Here is a 13,362-nt window from a genome sequence, read left to right as displayed (position 1 = left end):
CCGGGAAGTATACTGAAGGATGGAGCACATGCCATCCAAAACATGCCAGGCCAGGTTTGCATCATCTGTTCTTTCAACTGGCAGTTGTTTTGGTTTCCGTTGTCTGGTGGCTTTGCAGGGTGGTGACTGGAAGGTTGGGTTGTTTGCTGCACTTTGTTGCTTTGTGTTCTTTGGGCAACGGTACTATATCCAAATTCGCAATGTGGAAACACCAAACTTCACGTATGAAATATTAAAACCTGGGTTTACTGCATCCATCATGAAAACTAGGTTTCTTGTGAAAATTCCATTTGGGGCATGAATCTTAATTTTCTTGATGCTTTGATGTCACAAAAATGCTTATTTGCTGTGTATATTCACTCTTCCCAAGAAATGTGTATTATTGTAAAACACGGAGTGCAAAGGATATGTGATCGATATTTTGTAATTTTCTCGTGTGTGTCATGTTGGGGAATGTACCTTCTGTAATTTTAATACAGAATTCTCTTTGGGTGTGTTAGTGAAGTTCATTAAATTTATTTTCTTGAAATAGTAATTGTTCATTTTCAGAAATGAACTCCCATTCAAAATTGCAGATTTGAAACTTTATTATCATGAGTCTGCATGATATGCAAGAAGCAAGTACAACTTGTCTTGTCACTTTGGTACAAAAGTTTGCACTTATTTCTGTAGTTTTGTGTTCAAGTGACATTATTATGGTTATTTCTGCCCAAAAGCTCTCTTATGCGCATGAAAGAGGAAACCCTGAAAGGGACTAATTAATTTTCTATGACAGTTTTATAATAACAGATTGAAATCACTGTGTGTGGTTCTGATAGTGATACTGTAAATCTCAAAAAGTCAAAAGATGAGGACTATTAAAATTCTTTTTTTCTGTAGTCACTACCTTTTAAATACTCAACATTTCAATACATTTGAATAAACAAACACTACGGTAACATTTACAAGCTGCCAGTCAATGCTAAATGTTGAAATACTGTTACATTTGAATTTACTCGTGTTTCACATTTAATCTTCTACTTCTGTTGTGCGAATTGGGAATATTGGCTTCAACAGTGTTTTAACCATTGTGTTTATAAACTTTTCTCTAAAAGAGAGGATAAGAAAATTTCAGCGATTTTTTTTTTCTGTTGGCCTATTTCAGTTTTTGAGACTTTATTTTTTATTGTGTTTTTGTATCCGTGCATGTTCACTTACTTCTGTTCAGCATCTACCTTGCTGAATATTGTTCAGATGTTCCTTTAAATCTCTTCCTAATAGTCCTTTTGGTATTCCCCATGTGCTATTTCTTGTATCCATGGCACTTGATCAAATAAACTCCAGGCAGTTATGAGGCATATCCATTACAGGAAATGAGCACAATTTTTCGTAGTTCTATGACTGCACAGGCAGCAAAGAATTGAATTCAAAATATGAGTATTTAGATCAATAGTGGAGAAAGGCTTTTACTTGCAACAACAACATAAAATGCCAAGAAACTCTTCAAAGTGATGCCACAATACACATGCATATGCTACCAAATTAGTGTAAAATTGTACCATAATTTGAACTAAATGTAAAGAAATTAAACTTTGTAGCATTTGGATTTGATGTGAGATGAGTAAGCAAAAATATCATTGAGACTGTGGAAAATGAAATTTCCAAATTTTGCATGTGAAAAATAATTAACACTTGTTAGGCTGGCACTCGATTGTTCTTAAAAAAAAAAAAAATGTGAAATATCAAAGTTTGCCAGTACAGGGTGTCTACTGACCTGGGAAACCTGGAATTAGCCTGGAATCTACTTTTGTACCTGGATAACTTGGAAAAAGCCTGGATTTTTCTCAAAATTACCATTTTCACTACATATGTCCACTTCACTTAGGGGCTTATGTTTTGTAAGTACGTGGATGGCGACCACGGGGATACCTGAGCAGAGTCTGTCGCTGCCTCCACTTGAATTTTGGGGGGGAATTCTGCGATTCAAGGGATTTAAAGCTTGGTCCTGGGTATGACCAAGTATGTATGAGTATGAGTAAATTTTGTAAAAATAATGTAACTGGCCATTCCCCATCCAAGAAGAATATGCAGTAATTATATAAATTAAACATATGCTTAGAATTTAAATTAATAACTTTTAGAACTTTTGTAGTAAAAACAAAATGTAAAAAATATACTACTACCAAGGGATATGAATTACACGGCAGTTAAAGGTGAGAACTCAGCTTGCTTTTGTTAGTTACTGCAAATATTTGTCAACCGGCCTTCTGGTAGGGGTTATCAACAATAACAACTTTTCTTTGTTTGAAAAACTGTAGACCTGGAAAATAATATAAATAGACCTGGACAAACCTGGAATTTAAAAACAGATATTTAGTCGACACCCTGCAGTAATTTAGCACCTAGACCAACGAATGAATTTTGTTGTTTCTGATGTTGCATTGCTTCATTAGAATTAGTTGTAATTGGTGATGTGATAAGTAGGAAATTTACTAAGTAATTTAGCTGCAAATTATTTTTTGAACAAATTCCGATTATGATACTCAAGTAATTCTGATACATAATTAATTTTAATAGAAATGCAATGGAGTTTACAGCACCCCGAATCTTACAAAAATTAGTGTTGTGTATATCCCCTAAAATATTTTATATTGCTGCAAGAAAACAGCTTTAAATCCCATGCCTTAGGTTTTCTCCCTTACTGAAGAACAATACAATACTTCAAACATAGGAAATTGAGTGTGTCAGTGTGTTTTAAGGCTACACTGGAATGTTAGTCTGTGCCAGCAAAGTCATTAAAAAATATCCTTTTAATAAAACTGGTATATTTCAAATTCTGAAATATGACATGTTAGAATTCCTCATAGAACATTCAAGTCCATCTGTGTGAGGCTTGTTTTTGCTGTAGTCTAGATATCTGACAGAAATTAGGCATGCAGCACCAAGAAAAAATCATAGGTATCTAGAGAAGAGAGAAAGTAAACCACAAGACGATTATAGAAGGAATTCGAAACACATTTCAATTGTCAGAACTTGGAATGTAATAATGGTTTTTCAAAAGTTGGAAATGACAGTTTGTTCATGCCAAAGTTCTGGCACAGCCATAAATATTGGAGTGACCATTTCTGATGTAGATTTTGGTTCCCAATTGTAATTATTTATTACCCCATGTATTATACGAGGTTTTTAGTGATTTCTTGTTTAAAAAAAGTTTATGTACCTAGAAAAATACAGTGTAGGTAAAATTTAATTTTTTAAACACACAGGAAACACATTCAAGGTCTCACTGTGTTACTTAAGATAATGAAAATTTAGGGAGGATCATTAAAGAAGTCAATTCACGCAAGTACAGTAGAGCGTCGATTATCCGAACGTCGGTCAACCGAACGACCGCTTAACCGAACTGTGTACTCGCTCACTTTCAGATATCTGTAATGAAAAAAGTACGTGACTTAGCTGCTCGTAAGCGTGTAGGCTTGCTTAGACAGACCAAAATAAAGGATTTTTTTAAACGTTAATTTTGTGTACTGTGTGTATTGTTCATGCAAAATGCGTATGTAATATGTACATATTTTTGTTTAATAAACTGTACCACATACTATATATTCCTACTAAAGTTGCCTTTGTACGTTACTTTGTAATACATACTTAAAGAGATGCCTGTTTTTATGAATAAATTTACTGTACAGTACTTCTTTTTGGCAAATAAACATGTACAGTTCGATTATCCGAACAAACCAGTTTTCCGAACACCCATGTCCCCCAATTACTTCGGATAATCGACGCTCTACTGTACTTTATATGTACAAGGTACATGCTGATATAAGAGATGAACAACATATCCAAATCGTATTTTTCCACATAATCCCCATGTTTGTCAAAGCATTTGTTTCAACAAGATACATGTAAGGTTACTCTGAGTTACTTTTTATTTTCCTTGGTTACAAAATGACCAATTTCACTTTCTGTAGAACCATGTCTCCAAACGTACACAATAAGCCCTCTGCATACTTGATTAAGAAAGATACTAATGACATGCATTTTCTTATTTTTACCATTGCATCTCTTGTTAACTATTGTAGTGTTTAAAATATGTCTGTTGGAAATTATTAATTATTAACTAAGTGAACTTCCAAGAAATGATGATCGTAATGTCTGGAAATTCTTCAAGGTTGTAAAATATTGCTGCCCAATATTTTGTACAATAGCACCTGTCCTTGTGATTGTACTTGACTATTATCCTTGATACAAAAAATCGGGCCGCCTTGATGGCATAGTGGTAATGTTGTCACCTTGTAATCTAGGGGTGTGGGGTTTGATACCCAATGGAGGCACAGAGTGGTTTGGATCCCACTTTAAATAAACTACTCCTGTTTAGTCAACGTGTGCATACAGTAGACTTAAAACAAAAACTCAAACCTTGCATAAAATCCATCAAATTCTTCTCTGTTAGGAACACCATGTTTGTCATTCTCAAGTGCTTTATCTAGTTTATTACATAAAACAGATGCTGTGTAGGCCCATCCTTGTCAGTCCACCAATTTTGATTAAATTAGCAAATTAAATGTATTTAATTCTACGACCTACATTTGTGGACTTTTTAGGTGTAGTTATCTTATTTTTCGATCCATCCCTATAAATCTTGGTACTTCCTTGGTGCTACAAACTTACAAGTTTTTAAAATGTCGCGTCTACTTCAAATTTTCAGATTGATCCCAAAGCCTGCAACCCAAGAAGTATGCAGAAACCAAAACGGAATGTCAATTGGCCAAAGGTTTTTCTTGGAGGTTTACCATCAAATGTTACCGAGACAGATCTGCGGGGTTTCTTTACTCGATATGGGAAGGTGATGGAAGTGGTTATTATGTATGACCAGGAGAAGAAGAAATCTAGAGGTTAGTCATTATTCAAATAAAAGAACTGAGCATTTCAGTTAGGTTGCGCACTAACAAGAAGATATGCTTTATTGTATTTCTTGAGTATTAATTAAAATATTTATTAAAGTAACAATCATATTGTTAATGAGTTATTTTTTAAAGATATAGTGAATATTTTAAAAGTCGTAATGGATTTTCTTGCATTTGAAAAGAAAAAAAACTCCAATTAAAGTGTTTAAACTGCATATTAGCCATTTCTGAATGTTGATGTATTTCTTAATCCTAGTTAATAGGTCATAGAACTCTCAGGTTCTTGTACTCAAGATGAATATGCTGTGGGCAACTAACTTGATTTTTGACTTTGATATAAAGGTGATGCACATGGAAGTTATTTTTGGAAATGTTTGCAATCCAATTTTGAGGTGTGAAAACTGCTTGCGGTGATATTTTTTAAGGAAGCAGGAAATACTTCGCAACAGTGAAGATGTGTTGATTCTTGGAGAGACATTTATTGCTACACCAGTACATATACTTTATTTCCGTTCTCATAATTTCATTACTTTAATCTAAGGAGGTAGAGGAGGAATCTAAAATAAAAGTTTCATTTTTTTTTTTTGTTAAATGCGGTTTGTCAAAAACTTTTTTTTTAATTTTTCTTTTTATCATTAATTTTAAAGTTGTGCAAAATGCACAACATTGGTTGACTTTTTAAATTTTATGTAATATATCTTTTAATTACAGTTGAGCTTAACAATTTAGTTTGGCAGGTTTTTGTAATATTGGATGTTTTTCTCCACAATAAATCCACAATTCATTATACATTATTTTTAGTATGGTCCAGCTGTTGAAAACGCTCCAAAATAATTATTGATCAAGTTGACAAGTGGCATTTTCTCAGGATGTGAAAGCTAAATCTTATGAAATGGCGATACGAGTGTTCATCGTCTTTGTTACAAGAATTTGAGAGCTCCAGTTGATGTCGACGTGGCAGTTCTTTTTTTTTAAATCTCCATCATTACAGTTTTCATTTACTACATTATGGGAATTATATGTTTTAAGTGTTTGTTTTGTCTTTTATTAGGTACCTCTGACAGTTATTACCTGTAGTATGTTTCATGCTTTGGGGTACTCACTGCTGCCAATACATAACCAAATTTTTTAGTGGAAAATTAGTTGCTGCTTCAAATATAAATTTTATATGCATCCTTTATTCCTTGTTTCCTTCATTAATTTGATTCTAGAATTAACATTCGGCTCTAGCAAGTATCATTAGGAAATAATTCGTAAGTAGTCAAAATTTGAGAGACCTAGCATATCTCGATTGCATTAGTTATAATTAAAAGTAAGCATAGGTATGCCTAGGTATAAGTTAAAGCATAAGCTGATTTGATTGCTCCATTTTTAATTAGTTATACAGCACATAGATAAATATATATACATATATTTATATATATCAGGATTTTAACCCCTTTGGACACACACAAAATAAAACCATCACAGCAATTAAGTCAGTCTTGAATTCCTGTAATGTTTTCCTTCTTACCATCTTCATTTTAGAATATGCTAAATGACATGTTACGGTGCTCCTGGTAATCTTCAAAGCAGCATACATAGTGGAATATTATTGGGGGAAGTGTTTATTTTCAAAGAGAAAGTTAGTGCATGATTGCAAATCAAAAAGTTAATCGACTGCAAAATTTTAACGGGGTCATGTAATAGAAAATTATATATTTGTTCAACATTAAAGGGAACAAAATTGAGACTAGTTTTTATTTCAGGGTGTTGTAGCTGCTGTTTCATGTAGGAAAGTAATTAATAAACATTATAATTTGTTACTATTCAACCCTCTTCCATACATGTATAACTAATGTAACAAATTGTGTGTTGACACATCATGTGTACTAAACTGAACTCTCTGCTGCTTTTAAATACCTGAACTAAATTTGATAAATTTTCTCTGAAATCTTGTCTCGAGTGTGGAAATGTTTTGCTAAAAAAAATTTGCTTACAGTAACCCTTGTCCAACCCTTTTACCCTTTTTAGTGTCAGTCACAAGTGAATACTGTGTTGACACGTTCCTTGTCGTGCAGTGTGGTTTGTATAAGAGTGCACACTGATATCATCAGTTGAAATGGTGATGGTATGTTTATGCTATGATGTTCAACTGTATGCACATTCATGTTTGCCTGCCTTGAAACTTTCTCTGCACAAGAGCACAACTATTGTTTCTCAAAATTCTCTGGCACATAATTGTTCTTTTTTGTGAGTCACGGTCACGTTTGTGATAGCTGTTTTGCAAGGCAGCATGAATGATTTTTTATGTGGCACTGTGCACTCGATATGTGTGCTTCACAGGGGTTAAAAACCTGTACATTATATAGGAGTGGGTTGTTAGACAATAATTATATAAAATATACATGAGCTAGCTTATAATTCTGGGCAGCAGTGTTGAACCCATGTTATGAAACCTAAGTTAAGAAGTTCTTAATTGATTGCTGTGACAATAGGATTTGGATTTTTGTCCTTCGAGACTGAAGAGTCAGTGGAGAGGTGTGTGGCTGAGCATTTCGTCAACCTAAATGGGAAACAGGTATATGCTGGTGCTGTATATTAAAATTTCTTAGTAAGATATTTTTGTAGGTTAGGTGTTTGAAAGATTACTATTTAGGTGTTGTCTTCAAAACAATGCCAAAATATTTTGAGTGTAAAGAAATTAATAGTAAAAATCATTTCCATATCAATTTCATGCTCACTCTTAGTGTAGGCAGAAATATAAAAGTTCCATGTAAAAATTAATATCTTGTTAATACAACAAACCAAGATTTATTCTAGTCATGAATATAATTTTGCATAGAGCTAGATAGCAAAGTACAGCATATAGTTGTAAGTTTCATAATAGGCGACATCTTGTTAACTAGCCCTTGTTTTACGTAATTAATCACCAAGATAGATGTTTAAAATGAAATCTGGCACCATGTACAATATAATTTCGAATATTTTGCAACTAAAAAGGAAAAACTTGCAGTATATTTGCCTCTACCATCTCCTTCTACAAAGAATGTTCAAAACTGAAATCAATTTTAGTGATGAAAATCCTGTACATGAATGTTTATTATGCTGTAAAGATAATTCCATAAATCCTAATTTTTGAAAAGATTATTTTAAATGACAGCATAATAAATTTTAACATGATGAAAATGAAACAGGATTTTCATCATTAGACTGCTGAACCTGTATTACTAGAGTTCACAGCTTAAACCAACTGTAACGTGGTAACAGTGTATTCCCATAATCCGTACAAACTTCATGTGGAAGGTGTGTGTTTTTTTGCGTTCAGAAAAGGAATTCTTATTATAGTTCAGTATATACTATATAAAACCCTAGCATTTTAAACTTAATATTGATATATGATAATATTTGATATAATTAGTACAATAATAACATTTGAGAGTAAATTTCTATATAATTCCAGTCAGTAATTTTTTAATTCATATTAATTACATGCTTTGTATTACTGTGTGTATTACTTCATACTTCCAGTTTTTCTCAATAATTTCCAATAACAAAATATGTTGATTCTTTAGAGGTTGTTAGTTAATATTGCTACATAAATTTAAGCTAAATATATAGAATTTCAGGTGAATTAAAAATAAGCATTAGTTGCATGAAATAGTACTGCTGTCGGAAGTTTATTTTAAATATGTATATACTTTATTTTAAAATTATAATCTACACTTACAAACCTGAGAACATATCTGCCTCTGTTGTAAGCAAAATTTTATTCACTGGCAGTGTTGGAAATTTAGTGGTACATTAAATTCTGAATGTAAGGAAGATGAATACCCTGGTTTCACAATAGTTCGTTAAAAACTAACAACAATGGTGGTAGAAGTGTATTCTGAGATAACGTAAACAATAAAGTAGTTTAGTGGTGTGTATTTTCTCCCATCCACTACCATGTTAGAGGTGTCATTATATTGCCCTGAAGGTTGGTTAGTAATAATGTTAGGATTACATGTTTTTTTATCCTTTTTTCCTAACAATTTAAATATTTTTGGTTAATTAACGTTTTGGTTTTTTATATCTTTGTGTCCACTGATTTTTGATTTGACACCTTTGTTGATATTGTGGTTGAATATAATTCTGATACTAGCCCGTGTTTGTAAACTAATCCTATGACAATGCAAGCTAATAAAATTGTTTATGAATATTATCTATGGTTCAGACAAAAACGGGTTAATTTATATGTATGAAAGTATATAGTATTGATGTTAGTAGTTTTTATTCTGTTTTTGGTCCAATCTGTTGATTTATCTTACTAACACCAATAAATATGACATCCTCGGTTTCCCTGTGTGTGGCAAAAGTGGACAGTAACTGAAGATTTTTAAGTTACCGAATGCATTGATACATACTGGCGAAAGAGTTAAGTTGGTGTTTGAAATTTGTAGCTCAGGTGATATTATAGTTCCAGACAAACTCAAAGTTGGTTGTCCCTGTGAAGAAAGCAATTTTGTGAGGGCATCCTCATGGACATGTGACCACATGCCTCGTCAAGATTATGAGAATAAATGAATAGAGACTTTTCTTCAAAGTTTTTCTGGAACTATATATTGAGAAATGCAAGCGTGCATTTGTGCCATCATGGCCCACAGTTTAAAATTCCAAAATTCTCGTGTCTTGAAAAGTAATAGTAGTAGATTCTATTTTTTGAAGCCAAATACTCCTTATTCTGAGTACACATGACTCAATGAAGACCTTGTCCTTCAAAGGACTGGTACCAGTACACCAGTTGGATTATGGTGCCGAGATCAATAATGCATGGGCTCTTGTACCCAAACCCCCTGTTCTTTCATAGGACTGTTCAAGCACATGAGACAGTTGTATATTTTTATCTGTTCATAGAAGTCTCATCCTCTCGTATTTCTGCAAGCTCCACTTGCATGCACAACTTCATCTTTTTTATAAGTGCAAGATTTTACTGTGAGCATGCAGTGTTTGTTGGACTTCATCCAATGTCTAATCCAACATTTCAAGAGAGCACCTCTTCTTTCATCTTCAGGACAACAAGTTAATTTTTGCTGGTGGTGATAATTGAACCTACTAGTGTGCTGGTTTAGTACCCAGCAGTTTGCACAGACAATATGGAATTTACTGCAAAATCCAGCCCTGATTAGTGTGAGCACAAAGTAGACTTAAACCTTGATAAACTTTGTCAAACATTGGTACCTATGATCGGTATAAATCTGGTTTTCTCTTGCGTCATGGAAATAAGGCACAGGCCCATGATAGGTTTGATTCCCACCACAAAGAAAAATAAATTTATTCACCTAAGGATGAGGGAGTACTCATAGAAGATGTAATATGAAGATAATGGATGATGTCCAATTACCATTGCATGCTAGTATAGAACCATTGCCACTAACATTTAGACTCAAGATTTAAGTGTTGCTCAAGTAGCACCTTGAATGCTTCTGTCCTTTGATCTGTGTCCGAAGATTGTCCTCATTCTAGATTGGTAAATGGACATATAAGCCAGCATTGTAGCTATAAACTCAACAGCTTAGACCTTTTGCAGAATATTTAACAAGTTCAACAAGTTCAACATTTGCATAGAATTCATTACAGTACATTTAACAAATGTTACATTCAGTTATTGTGTGTTAGCTTAAAGAATGGAGCTACATATCCTGAACTGTCTTTCTTGGTATTGTAGGATGCTGAGGAATTAATAAAAAATAGCATTTAGAATTCATGCAGTAGATTCCACACAGTAAAACAACTACATTAGAAGGAATTTGTAATGTATCTGTTTAAAATAATGTACAAAATGACAAGTTCTATACATTATGTAAGTCTCTAATTTGTAAAAATGTTTAAAAATTATACATATTGACAACACCTTTTAATTTTCCAAGCTGCATTACAAGATCCTTCCAAAATAGAGAACTGTTACAGTAGATTGTAAGTGATGTAATATGACCGACAGGTTGTTAATTCGATTGTCTCTTGGAAATTCAGGTGGAGATCAAGAAGGCTGAGCCACGCGACATGAAGATGAGTGACGGACCACCAAACCAGTGGGGCCCACCACAAGGTGGACCTCCCATGGGAATGGGTGGTGTAAGTTTAAATATCTCAAAGAAGTCCTGCTAATCTTGGTAAAATTGATTAAGTATTTCAACACGTGTACATGGAAGGAGATAAATTTTTGTACATGTGTGTTTTCATGGGAGGGTGTTACATGAATGGAATGCCTTGAAATTTGTGTACATTTTAATGCAATTTTTTATGTTTACATATTTAGTAGATCTATGGGATGATAATAATAATAATAATAATAAAAAAACTTAGCTTCTGAAGCTTGGACATGAAGATTCTTACTGTGATCAGTTTCTATACCTCCCAGTTCTTTCGCAGAGGTATTATCAAGTTCTTGAGCCAGAATGGCTTAAAGTTTTAATTTGTAGGGAAAATAATTACTTTTTACCAGTATCCTAGGAAATTTCGTTAGATTATGTAACACCTGCCTTAAATACAAACTCCTGAAATTGTATATATAAAAGAAAAAGCAAGTTGATTACATGAAAAACAACACACTGGCACAATTCTCATGTATTTGCTGTACTTTAGAATTTTTAAAAATTTCCTAAATGGCAGCAAAAAGTGGTAAAATGAAATATTTATTCGGGGTTACAGTTGTTGGAAAAAAAAAAAATTGCCGTGATCTTAAGTACACAGTTGGCATTGCATTTATTTAGTGAATTTCATGCCTTGTATATTTGTCTTGAGAAAAATAGTGTTCATGGTCAGTAGTGCATCAAAATTACTCATGCTATGATCCATGGAACAAGTGATTGTTTCATCAGGGTGGCTACTCACAGTGAATTCCGGGAATTCTGTGTGAATTATTGGTTCCGGGAATTATATGTGAATTCTGCGTGAATTATTCTCCATAGACGTGAAAAATTGCAACTTGAGGTATTTTTTGACAATTTCGCTTTTACTTTTTGTTATCGAGCAAGGGATAGAAAGCTGCATGGAAAATGAAACCGAATTCTCTCAATCTGTTCAGTCTGTTAAGTGTCCTTTGCAGAACAATCTATCTGACAGAAGGAAGGTTATTACAACATAAGATATCTTGAAGTTGATTAGTTAAATTTGAGTTTGAAATTGTTATACAAATAACAATTTTTCATAGATTGGTATATCCCATAACATTTGTGACTCGTGTTTGTACAGATGCATTTCGAGTCCAAGTATGTGAAATGATAAATGTAAACTTCGCACCTCAAATTAAATATTTTAAATGTATGTGCCATTTAATTGAAATGAATTAGAAGTTAATATATTGTTAATATATTTGTGTGTGTATGCTTGAGAGAGGCAACATAAGGTTGTGAAATAGAGAAAACATCTGCTTGTATAATTGAATTTTTGGAAAGTTTGCATTGAAAACCGGGAATGATACTTGAATTTTATCATGGTCTTAGAGTGGCCACCCTGTTTATGGTCATTTATTTAATGGATAATTCAGCATTAATTTCTCAGGTGCTTCTTGATACAAAATTGCTTGTTAGAACTTACAACTAATAGTCCATCCAATGTAAATAATAGTTCATTAACACACATTGTAAAGTCAAACAGTTCTTTGATATTCTGTCATGTGAAAACTTTCCAGGATTTGCATTGACTATGCAGTGCAATTCCGGTTAGTGTTTATTTAACACAAATTCCATTTAGATTTCACTTCACAGCAATGGAACATTTGTAAACCGTGTTGCAACTTTATTATGTTTGATTATTAATGCCAGTGGATGTGTTTATTCACGAGACAAGTGGGTTGCTGCCAGGGATTGGAAAAATTGGAAACTTATTTAATTTAGTATTTTAGGATAGAGCATGGTTTTGCACAGATAAACTAGATACCACTTGCTCAACCATTGTGGTATCAATGTAAAACACCAGAAAAGAAAAACTGGTGAAGCCAGGGTTGACTCGGTAGCTCAGTTGGCAGAGCAGTGGCATGGTATCCCAGAGAGCCAGCCGTGAGTCCTGGTTGGGCATCCATTTTTCACTTAAATGGAGCATTTATTGTGAATGATACCACATTCCCATTCACTGATGTACACTTTGAAATGTTCTTTTTCTAAGTAATGTACAATGAGAAAGGATTACATTAGAACTACAGAGGGAAACACCCTGTATAAGGAACTGCGATTCAAATCGACAAGTATTGATGATCTGATTCAATGATTCAGGTTGTAAGCTGATACCTTTGCAGTGGTCAGACAAGTAGAGGCAAGTTTAGTGAGCACTAGCGCATCACGTGGCCATACCTGTAAACTGTACATACATGTGGAAATGAAGTTATTTTTCAGTGTTAGTCAGTTGAGCTCAGTGTTTCTTGCCAAATGGGGTTTTTACCACAATTAAATGTGTGGCATGTAAAGAAATCTGTTTCGTTTAGTTATGAGAAGAATTACGTAATATGCATAAGGACTAT

The 13,362-nt window shown here is 33.4% G+C and overlaps 1 protein-coding gene across 6 annotated transcripts in view; it reads left to right on the top strand.

The window, feature by feature from the left end:
* Nucleotides 1-13,362, top strand: part of Hrb27C (Heterogeneous nuclear ribonucleoprotein at 27C) — a 140,793-nt gene that overhangs the window by 76,993 nt on the left and 50,438 nt on the right. For all 6 annotated transcript variants that reach the window (XM_083118353.1, XM_083118354.1, XM_083118352.1 and 3 more), the window contains 3 exons: nt 4,688-4,874; nt 7,364-7,446; nt 10,878-10,979. In XM_083118353.1, coding sequence (XP_082974479.1) covers nt 4,688-4,874; nt 7,364-7,446; nt 10,878-10,979 — 372 coding nt within the window. The remainder of the gene's footprint in view (nt 1-4,687; nt 4,875-7,363; nt 7,447-10,877; nt 10,980-13,362) is intronic.

The sequence above is a fragment of the Lepisma saccharinum genome, chromosome 3, assembly GCF_977018435.1.
Source record: "Lepisma saccharinum chromosome 3, izLepSacc3.1, whole genome shotgun sequence".
NCBI lineage: Eukaryota > Metazoa > Arthropoda > Insecta > Zygentoma > Lepismatidae > Lepisma > Lepisma saccharinum.
This window is presented reverse-complemented; position numbering and strand designations above follow the sequence as displayed.